The sequence below is a fragment of the Cervus canadensis genome, chromosome 10, assembly GCF_019320065.1.
Source record: "Cervus canadensis isolate Bull #8, Minnesota chromosome 10, ASM1932006v1, whole genome shotgun sequence".
NCBI classification, from domain to species: Eukaryota; Metazoa; Chordata; class Mammalia; order Artiodactyla; family Cervidae; genus Cervus; species Cervus canadensis.
In genome coordinates this window covers 68,501,777-68,519,122 of record NC_057395.1, presented here as the reverse complement: position 1 = coordinate 68,519,122, position 17,346 = coordinate 68,501,777, and the positions used below count along the sequence as shown (strand labels likewise).

Genomic DNA, 17,346 nt, shown 5'->3' with positions numbered 1-17,346 from the left:
TTGCACATCCTGATCTCAAACATATTACAAAGCAACAGTGATCAAAGCAGCATGGTACTGGCATGGAGATAGACAAAGACCCATGGAAAAGAATGCAGAGCCCAGAAGTAAACTCTGTCATGTGTGGTCAGATGGTCTTCAGCAAGGATGCCAAGGGGGCATCTGTCACATGGCACCGCATGGGTGAGCCTTGAGAACATTAAGTGAAAGAAGCCGGTCTCAGAAACATGAGTTCTGCATAGTCCTACTTACACGAGGTGTCTACAGTTGTCAAACTCATAGAAGCAGAAAGTAGAATGATGGTTTTCAGGGGCTGAGGAGAGGGCAAGGGGACCCACTGTTGTTCAGAGTCTAGAGCTACAGTTTTGCAAGGTGAAAAGAGGTCTGGAGATCTGCTGAACAACAGTGAGGGTGTGTTAACGATGCCCTACACTTCAAAGTAGTTAAGATGGGAAACTTTATGTTACGTGCTTTTTACCACAAGAAGAAATGAGAGTATAACCCTATTAAAATGCTATTTTGGTTTCTCCCCTTTAATTTAGCAATGATGTTAATTATTTTTAGGAATTGCCTAGTATTAAAACATCCTTGCAATCTTGGTATAAACCACAGCTTCCTCTGTGATAGATGATGAAGAGCCAATTTCCTTAATATGTAGAGAACTCTTAAAATCTACAGAAAAAACAGACAAAAGTAATTTATCACAAAGTATCAACAACATGTGAAAAGCTTTTCAGCCATCCCTGTACAGAAATGCAAGTTAAAACAGCAGTGACCAGTTTTTCATGTATGTATGAGCAGAGACTAGCAGTAGTGATGACATGTGGTGACCCTGAGGCCACGTCGTTCTCTGGTGATGGGAGTGAAAGTCAGCACCACCTCTTTGGAGGGCAGTGTTGTATTTTACTGACAGTATTTTAAATGCCGCAGCAGGACTTCCCTGGTGGCCCACTGGTTAAGAATCTGCCTGACGATGCAGGGTACACACGTTCAGTCCCTGCTTCAGCAAGATCCCACACGCCGCAGGGCAGCTAAGCCCCCTGAGCTAGAGCTAGAGCCTGTTCTTCACAGCAAGAGAAGCCCACACGCCACAACTAGAGAGTAGCCCCCCACTCGCTGCAACTAGAGAAAGCCTGTGCGCAGCAACAAAGACTCAGAGCAGCCAAAAAAATAAAAAAATAAAGAAGTAATTAATAAATGCCACAGCAGTTCTACTTATAAGAACTTCAGAATTTCAGATACTTTCAAATGCACAAAGGTATTCTCAGGGATAGCCATTGAGCCATTATTTGTAAGAATTTAAAAAATTGGAGAAATGCAAAAGTCTGTTAAGAGCTAGATTGGTTAAGTAAATTTTGGTGGATGCATAAATTAGAACACTATTTAAAAGAGTGAGATAAACGGTAGGTTGTGATATTAAAAGGTGTTGAAACTACATCATTGTGGGAAGAAAAGAGAGGATCAGAACAAAATACAACTCCATTTTTGGTTTTTCAAAACACTGGTTATAGTAACTTATGCCTGGAAAAGATGTCTGAGATATGGATGATAGATTGTTAACAGTGGCTCTGTCTGGGGAAAACAGGGAGGATTTTCACTTTTTTCATTATTTCTGAGAGAAACATTGTCTCATAAATGTTCTTAAAAGAATATGAAGTGGATGACTGTAGAATATTCAAGACTACCCATATCTGTCAAGCTAGCCTCATTATGGAAGTCTTATTCTTCTCATCCTTTCTTGTTGTCTACTTGAGCTTTCAGAACCATAGAGAGTATATTAAAATCACTGATCATGTTTCTGCAGCTCTGTCAGCTTCTCCCATTACTCCTGTTTCTATCGATAAATTGTGTGTCGCATGTCAAGGAGGGCCGAAGCCCAGCCCCCGTAACACTTGGAAAGCGTCTGCTGACAGTCGCCTTTTCAACATTCGAAATCTTTTGTTGAGCTCCTATTGTCCTTCCAGTTCCTTCCTCAGAATTAAAACAACAATGGAAAGTTCCTGACTTATCTATAAAGCTAAACACTTTAAGAATTTGATCTACAAACATTTTTTTTCTCCAGCCCCATACATGTGATTGATTGCAGTGTTGAAGTACAGCGACTTAGCTGCAGCTTTGTTAGTTTAGGGAACTGAGCAATTCCTAGTTTCCAAAGACAGATTTTGGGGGGAAAGTTATGTACTTTCAGTCTTATTTCCTCATTAAAGAAAAACAATGCATTTACAAGACAAACTTTCAAGACAGGGTGGAGAAAGGATTGTACAAAGAATGATGATGAACCTGGGATTGTCATCTGGTCCTTGTCTGCGAATCTCTTCGGCAGCACAAAACCTCACATTTTTATCAGCTCACCTCACTCAGGGCTTGACTTGGCTAACCGTCTGTTTCCTCAGGGTAATTACTGCCTCGCTTGTCCAGCAGGGTCCATGAGCCGCTTCTGGATGGGATTTCTCGATAGAGCCTTACTTTTTGAACGCCACTTTTGTTGGATACCCTTGAAAAAATGTATGACAAATAGACTTACCCCCACTTAGCTAAATGGGTGGTATTACTGAAAATAGCCAGATGATGTCATACAGGTTGTAAGTACGTGGGGATTCACTGGAAAATTCTGTCAACTTTTTGTCTGTTTGGCATTTTTCCTGATAAACACTGGGGGGAAGTACGGCTCAGGAAAGCCCTGCAGGCCTCCTTCCAGCAGTGCTGTGCTTGCTCGGAGAGCTCGGTGTGTGCGCCGGTGAGGGCAGCCTCTGGAGCCGCTTGCCAGCCTCCGCTGCCTGCCAGCTCTGGGCCCTGCAGGCAGTTACTGCACCGCGCTGAGCCTGGGGGTGATAACAGTTCCTCCTCTGGGGTTTGCTGTGGGAGTGAAATGAGAGGCGCGGATTACGGCACTCCCTACCCATAGTAAACACTCAGGGACCTTTGGCAATTGCTGTCCCCCTCACCCCACCCCCACTCCTGCTGTTTAATCAGCTTCCTTCGTAACAGGTGACCGAGCCACTCGGAACAGTTGGCAGTGTGCCCTCCCGGATCGTTGATTTGAAAGAGTTGGGGGGCTACTTTGAGACTGAATTGTGAATGACATTAGGACCATCTCCTAAAATCAATTCCATTTTTTGTTGTCCCCTGCTCAGCCTTAGTAAATAAAACACAAGGGACAAACCGTAACTGCTTTGCTGGAGCCCAGTCGCCATCACAAAGGTCAGTTCGGCCTGAGTGTTGGGGGCTGGGCTGGGCAGGCGGGCCTCCCGGTGACCATGCTTGCTTCCTGAGCCGCCAGGTCTGCGGTTCTCATCCCTATGGTTCTCGTCCCTTTCTCACCTTGACCCTGGTATCCACAGCCACTGCTTTCACCTTCCCTAGGGCAATCGTGAAGAAGAGGAAGGCAGGTCAGGAAGTACCATAAATCAGTGAGGCCACCTGTACTGGATCCTGAGATGTGACAGTGATGGCCGCCTTCTACAGAACTGAGGGCTGTAACTTGCTATCCTCCACTTTCTTGGGTTTTTGAAGTCCTTTCAGTGGTTTTTATCGTATTCACCGTCTTATGCATCACCCCAAATAGAAACCTCATCTCCGTTAGCCATCAGTCAGTCCCCATTTTCCCTTCTCCCCTCTGCCCTTGGCAAACACTGATACCTTCTGTCACTATGGAGGTACCTATTCTGAGTGTTTTACACAGATGCAGTCATGTGATACATGGCATCGTGCGTCTGCCTTCCTGATGTTTCTATCCATGCTGTAGCCCACGTCAGTACTTCATGCTTTCTTATGACTGAACAATAGCGCGTCACATGGACAAAGCCCGTTGTCTTTATTCATTCACCTGTTGATGGCCACTGAGGTTGCTTCTACTTCAGGGCTATTATTATGAATATTTGTGTGGACATATTTTCATTTCTATCTGGTATTCACCAAGGAGTGGAATTATTGGGCCCTATGGTGATTCTGTATTTAACTTTCTGAGAAACTGCCCAGCTGTTTTCTCAAGTGCAGCAAAGGCTGTACCGTTTTACCTTCCAGCCAGTGATGCTGGAGGGTTCTAGTCTCCCCACATCCTCACCTGTAGTGTTATCATCTGTCCTTATGATCATAGCCATCCTGGTGGAAGTAAGTTGGCATCCCATTGTGGTTTTGATTTGTATCTCCCTAATGACTAATGATGTCGAGCACTTTTTAAAAAAATTCATTTGTTTTTGGCCGTGCCGGGTTTTCGTTGCTGCAGGGGCTTTCTCTTGTTGCAGCGAGCGGGGGGCTGCTCTCCCGTGCGGCGCACGGGCTTCTCATTGAGGTGGCTTCTCTTGTTGCGGAGCATGGGCTCTAGGGTGTGGGCTTCAGTAGTTGCCACACGTGGGCTCAGCAGTTTCAGCTTCCAGGCTGTAGAGCATGGGATCAGCACTTGTGCTACACAAGCTTAGTTGCCCCTCGGCGTGTGGGATCTTCCCAGAGCAGGGATCAAAACTGTGTCTCCTGCATCGGCAGGCGGATTCTTTACCACTGAGCCACCAGAGAAGCCCAGGCACTTTTTAAATATGCTTATTGGTCATTTGTAGGCCTGATTTGGAGAAATGTCTATTCAAATTCTTTACCTATTTCTTAATTGGATTTTTGTCTTTTTATTATTCAGTTATAAGCCCTTTTATCTGATACGATTTGCAAATATTTTCTCTCATTCCGTGGCTTGTCTTTATCACTTTGTTGATGACAACCTTTAAGGCACAGAAGGTTTTTTTAATTTTGATGAAGTCAGTTTTTTCTTATGTCACTTGCACATTCATATATTCTTTTTGATATCTTCAGTGACTTATCTGAAAATCTGATTTGCCTGCTGAAAACATAACTGTATTATACTTAGTTTTCCTGATTTGGAATTTAATCAGGTGGTAAAGCACCTGATTTAAAATGTTTGCTGGTACTATATAGAGGAGCTTAGAAATGCTGATACTGGTAAATTACCCACTGATCTGGTAAATTACCCATTTCTGTGTGCTCAGCCTCAGGAAATGATTTGATAGAAGAAACACATCCTACATGTCCAGAGGTCATTTCGTTGTCAAACCGTGAGAGGGGGACACTGAGGCCTATGCGTAGCAGAGGAGGCTGGACTCTGTAGGGGTGCATTATTAGGTGCTATTGAATATTATAATTATGAAGCTTATTTAATGACACTGTTTATGATGAAATGTTTAAAAAAAAACGTGTGTGCCCATTAATGATTAAAAATGTGTACAAAATATTTGCAGTAGATGGAAAACTATAGGTGGTTTTCTTAAATTTTACTTAATATTGGTATTTTATTTTTACTATTAAAAATTAAGTTTAAAAAATGCGTAACATTTCAATGGAGGAAATGGTGACAAGTGGGTGAACTGGGTGTATATTTATCCTTATCTCACACCAACTGTTTTTTTACTAGCAAATATTTTTTTATCATCATGATCACCAGGTCTTAAAAGAAAAAAAAACAGTTTGCTATGTTTATTTATTAAGAATTTACATGGAGATATTTTACCTTTTTTTTACATTTTTATATCAAATCTAAACACTGATGATAATATGATTCTGGTATTAGAATAACCATTATTTTAGTCATTATCAGCATTGTAATTTGCTAAAAGAAAGGTAATGATGATTGTGGTGGTACGTTAAAATCAATAATAGACATCACAGAAAATTTTCTCCTGGCATCTCATGAAAGAATTAGTAGTACTTTACATATAAATAAATCATCTCAGCTTTTGAAATAAATTTCAAATGGATCAAAGCTTTCAGGGTTGGGTTTTTTTTTTTTAAGAAACAATAAAGGCACCAGAAGAAATAAAAAGCAAGCCCAATACAAGGTCACGGGTCGCACGCACACCCAAGGTGAAGCCAATCAGGGCCGCTGCCCCAGGGAGAGAGGTACAGTCACGGGGCCACAAACCGCTTCTGTGGACCCTCTGACCCTCCGAGCTTGGGCTTTACCTGAGCACCAGGAGTCCGGGGTACAGCCAGTAACTCTGAGGTGGTCCCTCTCCCGCAGCCTGGAGCCGGGGTGACAGGGCAGGGCAGGCCGGTCCCCAGAGCTTGGCCCCGGGCAGCTGCGCCCTCTCCCCGGGACACGCACTGCCACGACGCGGCCTCTGGGCTTGGCGCTGGAGAGGCAGAGGCGGCGTCCTGCGCTCGTGTGTGGGAAGGCTATGAAAAGAAAACCCTTGTTGGCCCAAACATTTAAACAAGAATTACACTAGGATCTTTTGTTCTTGCTCTGACATGGCCAGAATTCACTTGGAGGTCCAGAAGAGGATTATTTTTGTTGTTGTCGTTTTTGAGTCTGAGTTATTTTATGCGTGCAAACAGAGGGAAACACAGAACAGAAGCGCATGGCTGAAGCCTGCCCCTGGTGTCGGGGTGAACCACATCGCTCTTCCGGGCGCTGTTTTGTGCTTGAGGGGCTCCCAACTGGAACGTTCCATCCAAGGTGCTGTTGCCTTCCTCGGGAGAAGGCCCGGGTGACCGGAGGCAAGCAGCAGAATGTGTCTGGGAATCGGGGATACACACAGCTCGGGAGAGCCTCACCTCTCTTTTTTCCTCCCCAGGTTTAACAGGGAAAACCTGCTTTCTGCCAACCACTGAAGAAGCAGCCCTCGGAAGCTGTTCCTTTGGGCCTCATGGAGCAGCTGGAAGCTGTGCTGTGAGACCCCCGGCAGGAGGAGCTGTCACCCACTGATCACTCAGCACGACGGTCGTCATGGCCAGCAAGAGAAAGTCCACCACCCCGTGCATGATCCCCGTGAAGACTGTGGTGCTGCCTGGCTCCAGCGCCGAGGCTCCACCTGCTGAGCCCGGGCCCGAGGGGCTCCCCCAGGAGCCGCCCCCAGAAGTGCCCGCCACCAGCACCGAGGCCACCCAGAGCGCCAGTGGTCCTGACGTCCCCTCGCTGGCCAACGGGCACCGGAGCACCTTGGATGGCTACGCGTTTGCCTGTAAATACTGTGACTTCAGATCCCAGGACATAACCCAGTTTGTGGGACATCTGAGCTCAGAGCACACAGACTTTAACAAAGACCCAAGCTTTGTATGCACTGAATGCAGCTTTCTGGCAAAAACTCCCGAGGGGCTTTCTCTGCACAACGCCAAGTGTCACTCGGGGGAAGCCAGCTTTGTGTGGAACGTGGCCAAGCCAGACAATCACGTGGTCGTGGAGCAGAGTGTCCCTGAGGGCGCCAGCCCTCCCGACCCGTCGGGGGAGCCAAACGTGGAGGGGATGGATGGACAGGCAGAAATCATCATCACCAAGACTCCAATCATGAAGATAATGAAAGGCAAAGCCGAGGCCAAAAAGATCCACACGCTCAAGGAGAACGTGCCCAACCAGCCCACCGGGGAGGCCTTACCAAACCCTCCAGCTGGGGACACAGAGGTGAAAGAGGGGGACCATGCCTTTGTCAACGGGGTGGCCCCCGCCAGCCAGGCCTCAACCAACCCCACAAAGCCCCCCCACTCGGCCAACGGGCCCCTGCTGGGCACGGTGCCGGTGCTGCCTGCGGGCATCGCCCAGCTCCTCTCCCTGCAGCAGCCGCCCCCACAGGCCCAGCAGCCCCTGCCCACCGCCAGGTCCCTCCCCAAAGTGATGATCCCGCTGAGCAGCATTCCCACCTACAATGCAGCCATGGACTCCAACAGCTTTCTGAAGAACTCCTTCCACAAGTTCCCCTACCCGACCAAAGCCGAGCTCTGCTATTTGACTGTGGTCACCAAGTACCCGGAGGAACAGCTCAAGATCTGGTTCACTGCCCAGAGGCTGAAGCAGGGCATCAGCTGGTCCCCGGAGGAGATTGAGGACGCCCGGAAAAAGATGTTCAACACCGTCATCCAGTCGGTGCCCCAGCCCACCATCACAGTCCTCAACACGCCCCTGGTTGCCAGCAGCGGCAACGTCCAGCACCTCATCCAGGCCGCTCTGCCTGGGCACGTGGTGGGGCAGCCAGAGGGTGCGGCGGGGGGACTTCTGGTCACTCAGCCTCTGATGGCCAATGGGCTGCAGGCCCCCAGCTCCTCTCTCCCCCTGGCAGTTACCTCTGTCCCCAAGTCGCCCGCTGTCGCGCCCATTAACACCGTGTGTTCAAATACGACGTCGGCCGTGAAGGTGGTGAATGCCGCCCAGTCCCTCCTCACGGCCTGCCCCAGCATCACCTCCCAAGCCTTCCTCGATGCCAGCATCTACAAAAACAAGAAGTCTCACGAACAGCTGTCAGCTCTGAAAGGGAGCTTCTGTCGGAACCAGTTCCCAGGGCAGAGCGAAGTGGAGCATCTGACCAAAGTGACGGGTCTCAGCACCCGGGAGGTGCGCAAGTGGTTCAGCGACCGCAGGTACCACTGCCGGAACCTCAAGGGCTCCAGGGCCGGGCTGCCTGGAGAGCACAGCGCCCTGCTCGTTGACCCTGTGCCCGAGGCGCCCTTCTCCCCGTCATGCAAGGCCCCCGAGGTGACCTGCCTCCCCACGGCGGCCACCCTGGCCACCCCCTCTTCTGCCAAGCGACAGTCCTGGCACCAGACCCCTGACTTCACACCAACCAAATACAAGGAGCGGGCCCCCGAGCAGCTCAGAGCCCTGGAGAGCAGTTTTGCACAAAACCCCCTTCCCCTGGATGAGGAGCTGGACCGCCTGAGGACCGAGACCAAAATGACCCGCAGGGAGATTGACGGCTGGTTTTCAGAGAGACGGAAAAAAGTGAGTGCCGAGGAGGCCAAGAAGGCCGAGGAGGGGGCTTCTCCAGGGGAGGAGGAGGCCGCTGAGGACGAGGGGGAGGAGGGCTTGGCCGGGGAAAACGGCTCCCCAGAAGTGCCCGGTGGCCACATGCTGGCCGAACGCAAAGTCAGCCCCATCAAAATCAACCTCAAGAACCTGCGGGTGACGGAGGCCAACGGCAGGGGCGAGCTCGTGGGGCTGGGCGCCTGCGAGCCTGAGGACGAGGCACCCGGCAAGCCGGTGGAGCAGCCGCCAGGCAAGGCGGGCTACAAGAAGACGGCCCAGCAGCGGCACCTGCTGCGGCAGCTCTTCGTGCAGACGCAGTGGCCCAGCACGCAGGACTACGACTCCATCATGGCGCAGACGGGCCTGCCGCGGCCCGAGGTGGTGCGCTGGTTTGGGGACAGCCGGTACGCCCTGAAGAACGGCCAGCTCAAGTGGTACGAAGACTACAAGAGGGGCAACTTCCCTCCCGGGCTGCTAGTCATCGCGCCCGGCAGCCGGGAGCTGCTGCAGGACTACTACTCGACTCACAAGATGCTGAACGAGCAGGACCTGCAGAGCCTCTGCGACAAGACCCAGATGAGCGCCCAGCAGGTCAAGCAGTGGTTTGCCGAGAAGATGGGCGAGGAGACCCGGGCTGTGGCCGACGCGGGCAGCGAGGGCCAGGGCCCCTGCGCCGGCGGCCCTGCAGCCCTTCACAGAGGGCTGGGTGACGTCTATGTGGAGGTGTCGGAAAACAGCGAGTCATGGGAGCCCAGCGCCCCGGAGGCCAGCGCAGAGCCCTTTGACACGCAGAGTCCCCAGGCCGGACCTCAGCTGGGTAAGGAGCCCCCGAGGACTGGGCCGTCCTCTGAGGGTGCCGGGGCACTGGGCAGGGGCGACTGAGTCTAGGGCTGGGGCAGCTGCTCTTTCTCAGGCCATCTGGCAGTAGGACCACCTTGTCCGGCTGCTTCCAGGGGCACCGGGCAGCAGAAGCCATTCGAACATCTGTGATGAAGGGTTGACCATTGGGTCTGTTTCATTTTGTGTTTGTTAAACGTGCGCAGGGAAAGGAAGGAGCACAGTGAATCCAGCAGCGAATCCACACTTCTCTAATCATTTCTCAGCCAAAGGAGAATAAGTCAGAACATCACCTGAGCCAGACAAGCCAGCAGGCAGGAGACAGAATAGGCCTGCCTATTCCAGATGAGGAAATTCAACCCAAATTGGGGAACAAAAGCAGAGGGAGCCTTTCACTGACCTTAGATACACGAAGTGCTTTTTTTTTTTTAAAAAAAAAAAGGGTGAAAAATCCTGTACCTTGCATTTCTGTACTTCTTTCTGAAGTAGAGGACATGGAGACTACGCTTCCGTCTTAGATATACAGAATCCAAAGCTTGAATTTGTTTCTCAGTTTCTCTGGATCAGGACACTAGTACTTGAAAGAAAGCTTTAGAAGGCTATTTACTGAAGACAGTTAGGCGCCTCAGACACGTCACGTTATCTGGTGTTGGTTTTCTCAGGTGTTGAACCCTGGGTTCCTGGCCTCTCCGTTCCCTCCCCACCCTCCTCACGGGTGGCCTTGTCACAGGCTGGCCAGGAGCAAGGTGTTGTTCAGTCACTCAGTTGTGTCTGACTCTTTGTGACCCCATGGACTGTAGCACCCCAGGGTTCCCTGTCCTTCACCATCTCCCGGAGTTTGCTCAAACTTGTGTCCATGGAGTCAGTGACGCCATCCAACCATCTCATCCTCTGTTGTCCCCTTCTCCTACTGCCTTCAGTCTTTCCCAGCATCAGGGTCTTTCCAATAAGTTACCTCTTTGCATGAGGTGGCCAAAGTATTGGAGCTTCAGCCCTACCAGTGAATATTCAGGGTTGACTTCCTTTGGGATTGACTGGTTTGATCTCCTTGCTGTCCAAGGGACTCTCAAGAGTCTTCCCCAGCACAATTGGAAAGCATCAGTTCTTCAGTGCTCAGCCTTCTTTATGGTCCAACTCTCACATCCCTTTATGGGAGGCTGTGGAAACCAAGGAAGTATCTGAATTCTCAGCTTCTGTAACATGTGGACTTTCAGAAGTTGGTTCCAGGCCTGGGATTTTTTGGACATGACCTTGTTTCCTCCAGGCCCCTGAGTCAGTGGGGTCCCCCCGGGGGGTGTCATGGACACCAGGGAGCAGGTGTGGGCCCGCACGCCTGGGTGCCTCAGGCACCTTCTCCAGCACCAGGCCTGCCCACCCCTGGCTTTGGCTCTGCCAACAAAATGGCAGACTGCTGGAACAAGAACTCACTAATTTATTTAGGTTTGTTTTTTTTTTTAATTGCAATTCTCCTGAATTATATATTCTTATGGCTGGAAATAGCGTGGTAGTTGTTGCACAATTGTGAAATGCGCTCCATGCCACCTAACTGTACACTTGAAAATGGGATGTGTATTTGACCACAATTAAAAATGCTCACCCGGATTTGGGATAAATGGGTTTGAATCACCAGCCCTGGCTCCCCTCAGCTGGTAACTTCAGCTGTGAGTGAAGAGCTGGTGTCCTGAGTGGGACAGAGCAGGGGTGGCCAGGCTGGCCGTGCCTTTGTAGCATCGTCCTCTTCTGGCCGAGACAGGTACCCAGGGGGACAGGGAGGGCTGGTCCCTATCTGGTTCCTCACCGCTTTCTGAGCCAGCCTCAACACTGCCCCCCAACGACCAAGCATCCTGGGTGAGGGGGTCTCTGCCTAGCCGCCCCCTGCCCCACAACAGATGAAGGCATCTGTGGGACACATCTGGCAGCAGACCTGCCGAGTGAGCCCCATGTGTTCTGAGGCTCCGGATGGGGCGGTGGCGCGTGGCGCGGGTTTATGGCCCAGAGGTCAGGCTCCCAGCCCAGCCTCGGGCCTAGGTTTGCCGAGGGGAGGCTCCAGGCCCTGCTAGGTGCAGCCAGCATCCCGTCCTCTGCCCCCACGGCCTTCCCCACCTTCCCTTGGGCTGGAGGGCAGGGAGGCTGGTTGGGAAGGCAAGCTCCTGGATGAAGTCCCCGGCATGGAAGGGCGGGCTGTCCTGATGATGTGCATGGAGGTGACGGGCCTGTGTTTTCTCCTCAGAAACAGACTGAACAGGAACTGATGGCTGTGAAGGACCGGCCAGCCTTGGGAGGCTGCCGCCGCTTGGAAGGGCCCAGTCCCTCTCTGCTGCCACAGGCCGAGGCCGCACCAGCCCCCAGCCCGCACAGGCCTCCACGCGGCCAAGCCCGCCACCGCCCACGAGCGGGGAGACGCGTCTGCCAGTTCTGCCCACAATGTAGGACCTCTCCTTTGCCTTCCAGTGAATAAATAGTTCAGGTTTCATATTCATAGACACAGAATCAAGTTTTTAACATATAAATCTGCCTATACACGTTTAATAAAACATCAGATTGCAGACACTTTTATTACATAGAAACTCTGGTTAGCAGTCCATGGTCTTTTACATCATCTCTGGAAATGCCCTGTGTCTGTTCTCTGAAGATCGCTGGGCCACGCATGCCTACACCTTCCACGGTCGGGCTGGGGTCACCACACCTGCAACCTTTGCAGTACTGGAGGAAGGCAGCGCCTTTGAAGAGACCTTGGCCCCTTCAGCAGTGACTGGTAAACCACACAGCGGGCTCGCCTTGCCTCCTGGGACGATCACTGCGGAACCCGTGTTCCCGGCGGTTTAAAAAACAGAGTGGGTATGTGGTTAGTGTCTGATGCTCACTCTCGTAAGCTGTTACAGCAGTTCTCCTTTTTCATAGAGTTTGAATCATGGACCATAACTCTTCAGTGATGAGATCGACTAAAGAAACACCTGTCAAGCCTAATGTCCTGACCTACGTGCCGCTTTTCTTTTTTTCAGTCTAGACATGTTTAGAGAGGAAAACTGACAAGAGAAACAGGGATGGGAGATGGGAGTGAAGGCCACAACTGCTGGGGGCTTCCACAGCCCTCTGTCAACACACTTCACAGCTGCCTCCAATTTGGGAAGGAAGACCCAGGCTCAACCTGTCAGAGCAAGAACTGACGGGGCTCAGGGGCCTCTCGGAACTGTCAGAGCCAGGGTGGTCCTCAGCAAAGACCTGCGTGTGGGGTTCCCGACAAAGTCCAAGTCCTCCTGGCCCCACACCTGGGGCCTGGCTGGCATGGTGGACATTGCTGGACAGGTCCTTGTGAGAAGGTTTTTAAAGTTCTGTATTTATATCCCCAAACTTGGAAACACGATCTCTGTGTTAGCTGAAGCATCATATCTGCTTTTTTAATTGAGAAAAATCACAGGAACGGGGGCCTTGGTAACACTGGGAAACTTGCTTACAAAGCTGTGCGCAGCAGTAAAGCCCTGTCTCCCCAAGACCGGCCCTGCGAGCAGCAGGTAAAGAGTGAAGCTCCCAGGAACCCCCTGCTGCCCAGAACACCTGGGCGCTCCTCCTGGGCCTGGGCCGGTGGGCAGCATCAGGAGACCCAGAGGGAGGGCAGGGGCTGTGGTGAGAAGCATTAGGGGTGGGGTAGCCACGGCCCTCCTCCCCACCCGCCCCGCAGAACCAGACCAGGCGGGCACCGCGCAGGCCTGGCTCCCAGCGTGGAGGTGGCGGCTGCCCCTCCTGCCTCCGGGGAGGCTTTTCTGAGGAAACCAAAAGCCCCGGAGCCACTGTTCCTCCCGTGTCTTTTCCCGCTCGCCCCGTCCCGTGAGGGACCACCTCCCCATTGTCTCGAACAGGCGCCATGTGAGCACTTGGCACGCTCTGCAGCCTGCTTTTGTCTCCTTTCCATGTTGGGTGTGAAGCTCCTTAGCCCCAGAGCCTCTCTGGAGAGCTGCCAACAATGGCGAGTGGTTGCCTCCTTTCAGAGAACAGACGCCTGCAGCGTTTCCCGTAGTGTTTATGCACATGCAGATTAATTTTTATATATCCATATGCAGTAGATACTCAGTTGATGCTTTACTGGTGACGTGTACCCCTGACGTGTACACTCGAGAACGTGGTGGCACGCGGGAGCTGGGGGCGGGGCTCGGCCGCCGGGCGAAGCTGCCTCTGATGGCGTCACTCCCAGAGCCCTGCGTGCCCCAGCCGAGGGCTGTCTCTTCAGAGAGGGTTTTCTTGTGTGTGGTTTTTTTTTTTTTTTTGTATTCACATGTCATTTACAACCCAAACAGCAAAGCAGAGAAAACAAATTACAAGGTGGACAAATTCATGCAGGACACAGTGACCCCGCCTCAGCACCAGCTGGTCCTTAAAAGGTGGGCAAGTCACAGTGCTGCCTGCGGGCAGCTCTTCTCACAGACACTGGTCCTGCCCGACAGCCAGGACGTGCCCTGCCCCCTGCAAATGGCGAGACCACCCAGGCTGGCCAGACCCTCCTTCCTGTGCTCTTGGATCTGAGTGACTTAGGGGGGCTCGGGCTGCATGCTTGAAGGAGACAGATGTGGTTGGGTCATTGAATGGGTGTCTAAACATACCCAGGGCCATGGGGGCAAAAGCAGGAACACAGCCAATGGGGCAGAGATTCACCCGTGGCAGCCAGAGCCGGGATGCAGTGGGAGGACCCTGTGGCCAGGCGGGTCACTGCGGGTCTGCACCCCAGCTGAGGGTTAGACTGTGATGTCGCCTCTGGTAGCAGGCAGTCTGTGGGCTGCAAAGTTGAGGGAAGTAGGGTGGGGCTAGTTTCTCCTGAAGAAAAAGCCTGTTTTTGTAAGGTGACTAATCTCTCCCCTCTTCTCTGTACGTACTTGACTCGTCAGAGACGGTGAACCATGTCAGTGTTTGTTGTTGCCTGTCTGTACATGTTTGGTTTATTGTATTTTTTTACACGGGGTTGTGATCCAGTTTGAATAGGTGAGACCAGATCACCATTCTGATACAGGAAACCTGGATTTATGCTACATATACTTTCATACTTTGATTACGTATTTTAATTCTTGACTATTGAGGAGCTTTTTGATTTGGAAAGTGGGCTCTCTCTGTCGGGAGCCCTGGGGTCCTGAAGTGGAAAGCTAGGCTGGGGGACTCGCGGCACCTGGGGAGGGTGGCCCTGTGTGACTCAAGCTCCTTTCAAGGCTGAGTGCCCACCCCTGCTGTCGGGAGCACGGGTGGGAGGTGGGCGAGGGTAGGTGGCACCTGTAGGCACTCACGGGCCCGGGAGGCCTTCCCACCTGAAGTCCCGCGTGTTCTCCGGGCCGAGACGCAGAGGCCGTGGGCTCTGTCCGGCTCGGTCTGCGGTCCCCTGGCAGGGCCTGTGTCCCCTCCGTGTGCCAGGCTCCCTGCTGCAGAGGCATAGCATCGGCCGTTCTGTGCACTTCTCTGCTGACAGCTCCCTGCTCCTGCTGCCTCTTACCTTCCTGTCGTCTTCTCGGACCAAAATCCTCCGGCTGGAGTGGCTTTGTCCATTCAAAGATTGCAGCCCAAGTGGATAAAGGCACTTTGCAAGAGAGAAGAGCCAGCCAAATAAAAAATCATAAAACCTGGAATTTTGGCTCCTCCTAAAGCTCCTTCCCCCCTTTTCTATGCTTACACTCTCCCGGGGGCGGGGTGCTGGTCTGACCCACCTTCTGAGAAGAGGCCTCTGGACGCGAAGAGCTTGGCACGGGCAGCCCTTGCAGGCCGAAGTCAGCAGCTGCCCTGGTCAGGAGAGTCACGGGCTGTGTCCTCTTCTCAGCCACTGGTCCCCCCTCCAGTCCTCCCGCACCCGCTGCCTTCTCTCTTTTCCCTGGAGCACAGACCCTCCCCGCCTGCCCACCCAGGCCTGGGGGCTGGAGGGCATCTGCGTGCACAGAAGCGCCAACACCAGAAAACGTGGGGCGAGTGGGGCCCCCTCTCTCAACAGTCCCCTCCCCCAGCAGGGCTTCACTCTGGGGTCCCCACCGTGCTGTGTCCCGGCTCCATTCATAACAGCCGGGCCAGGTGACACGGGCTGGGTGGCTGCAGGCAACCTCGCAACAGACGGAACGGATGCAGAGTGGAGGAGGAAGTGGTGATCTGGAGCGCGGAGCCTGCCGCCCGGCCCTAGGTCTAGGTGAACCCGCAGGCCTCGGCTGCGGTTCGTTTCTGCTGGAATCTGTGTTCTCAGCTCTGGTCGCACTTGGGGGCAGGAGGTGAGGGTGGACGCAGCTCCCCCTCAGGGCTGACCCGGCTTCTGGGTGGGAGGAGCAGCAGGCGGAGCGCTTGCCTGGAGAGCATGGGCCACCTGCTCTTTGGTTCTTCAATTGAAGAACCTGTGACTGGCGTGCAAACCTGGCCGCCTCTGCACGGAGGCCCTGGCCTGCACCTGGAGCCCGACAGTGGGAGCGCGCGTGGGGCAGAGAGCAGAGCGGGTGGGCGCCAGGCGCCGCGGCTCTGCGGATGAGGGTGGGGCCGGCTCCCACTCCTCCATGTGCTGAAGTCCCACTGGGTTTGCAGGACGCGAGGAGTCGGGGCAGTTCCTGCCTTGCTGTCCTCGGCCCCCGCTTTCACAGTCCAAGCCCCTCTGGCTGTGTCTCCTACTGTCCTTTCGGGGCAGGCAGGGGCCTGCGGGGAGTCTGGGCATTTACCTGGAGAGCGCGTCTTCCTCCAGGAGTCCAGCTCTGCCCCCTGGGGGGTGAGGCCCGTCTCTCAGCTGCGGCTCATTTACAACATCTGTTCCTCCCCTTGGTGAGGGGACGGTCTGAAGGCCCCCATGTGGCTGGAGCGGGAGGTGGACTGTCCAGGAGTCACGGAGGACAGGAAGCTGCAGGCCCATGGTCCGTTCCTTCCCAGTCAGGACTCTCAGGGCGCCTGCTCGTCCTGCGATTCATGTTCGGGGACACCGTCACTCACCCTGGGTCCTGCCCCACCAGGCCTCCCGGCCGGGTCACTGCCCATGGCCTGGAGAGCCGGCGGCCCCCTGGGTGGATGCGGCCTTGTCGCAGGCCGCAGGGTAATGTTGAGGGGAGAGGGGGTCTCCCCCGAGCAGTGGGTTCCGGCCCTGCTCCCCAGCATCGCTTCGTGCAGTGTCCGGGGGCCGGGCTGTGCCATCGTTGCTGTTGGGGAGCGGCCCCCCACCCCCGTCTGCGCAGTTGACTGAAAGTGTACTGAGCACAGTCTCTGCGCCAGGCCGGAGGTTGCCAGAGGCGAGCAGGTTCCGTCTGCCTCCCTGGTGGCTGGTCTTCAGCACAGACCTTTTGTTCCCCAAGGGCGGGCGAGGGCGACTGCGGGAGGAAGGCGGGAGGGCAGGGGCAGCTGGCTGGAGGAGTGCTTCCTGCCCGGAGCCACCGAAGAAGCCGTCGTCTTGGTGCTAAGAGGCCACTCCCCGTTCTGTCTGTCCGGGGGCCGCCTCCTCCGGCGAGGGAGGTACAGGCACACGCGGGCTGTCACCAGGCGTGGTGGAAGCAGAGTCCTCACCCCAGGAAGGTGCTTTTAACAGAAAGTTGGAACTTGCCTTTGGACGGTGGCTGTGCCAGGCCAGGAGGAGGGGGCTGCCCTCTGGGCTGAGTCTCCAGGCCTCACGAGGTCCCCTGTGGGGATGCTGCTATTTCTAAGATGCAAATTGCACATTTCCTAGATTTTGTATCTGTGGATTTGGATAAGGGAGGGGAACAGGGCCAAACTGCTTGTACAATTTGAAATGGGCCGAAATGGTACTTTAAATCTTTTAATTGCTCCTAAATAAAAATGTAAATACA

General features: G+C 53.3%; 1 protein-coding gene across 3 annotated transcripts in view; it reads left to right on the top strand.

Moving 5' to 3' along the window:
• Nucleotides 1-17,346, top strand: part of ZHX3 (zinc fingers and homeoboxes 3) — a 111,436-nt gene extending 94,090 nt beyond the window's left edge. For all 3 annotated transcript variants that reach the window (XM_043480234.1, XM_043480233.1, XM_043480235.1), the window contains exons 3-4: nucleotides 6,579-9,554; nucleotides 11,805-17,346. In XM_043480234.1, coding sequence (XP_043336169.1) covers nucleotides 6,731-9,554; nucleotides 11,805-11,815 — 2,835 coding nt within the window. In that variant the 5' untranslated portion in view covers nucleotides 6,579-6,730 and the 3' untranslated portion in view covers nucleotides 11,816-17,346. The remainder of the gene's footprint in view (nucleotides 1-6,578; nucleotides 9,555-11,804) is intronic.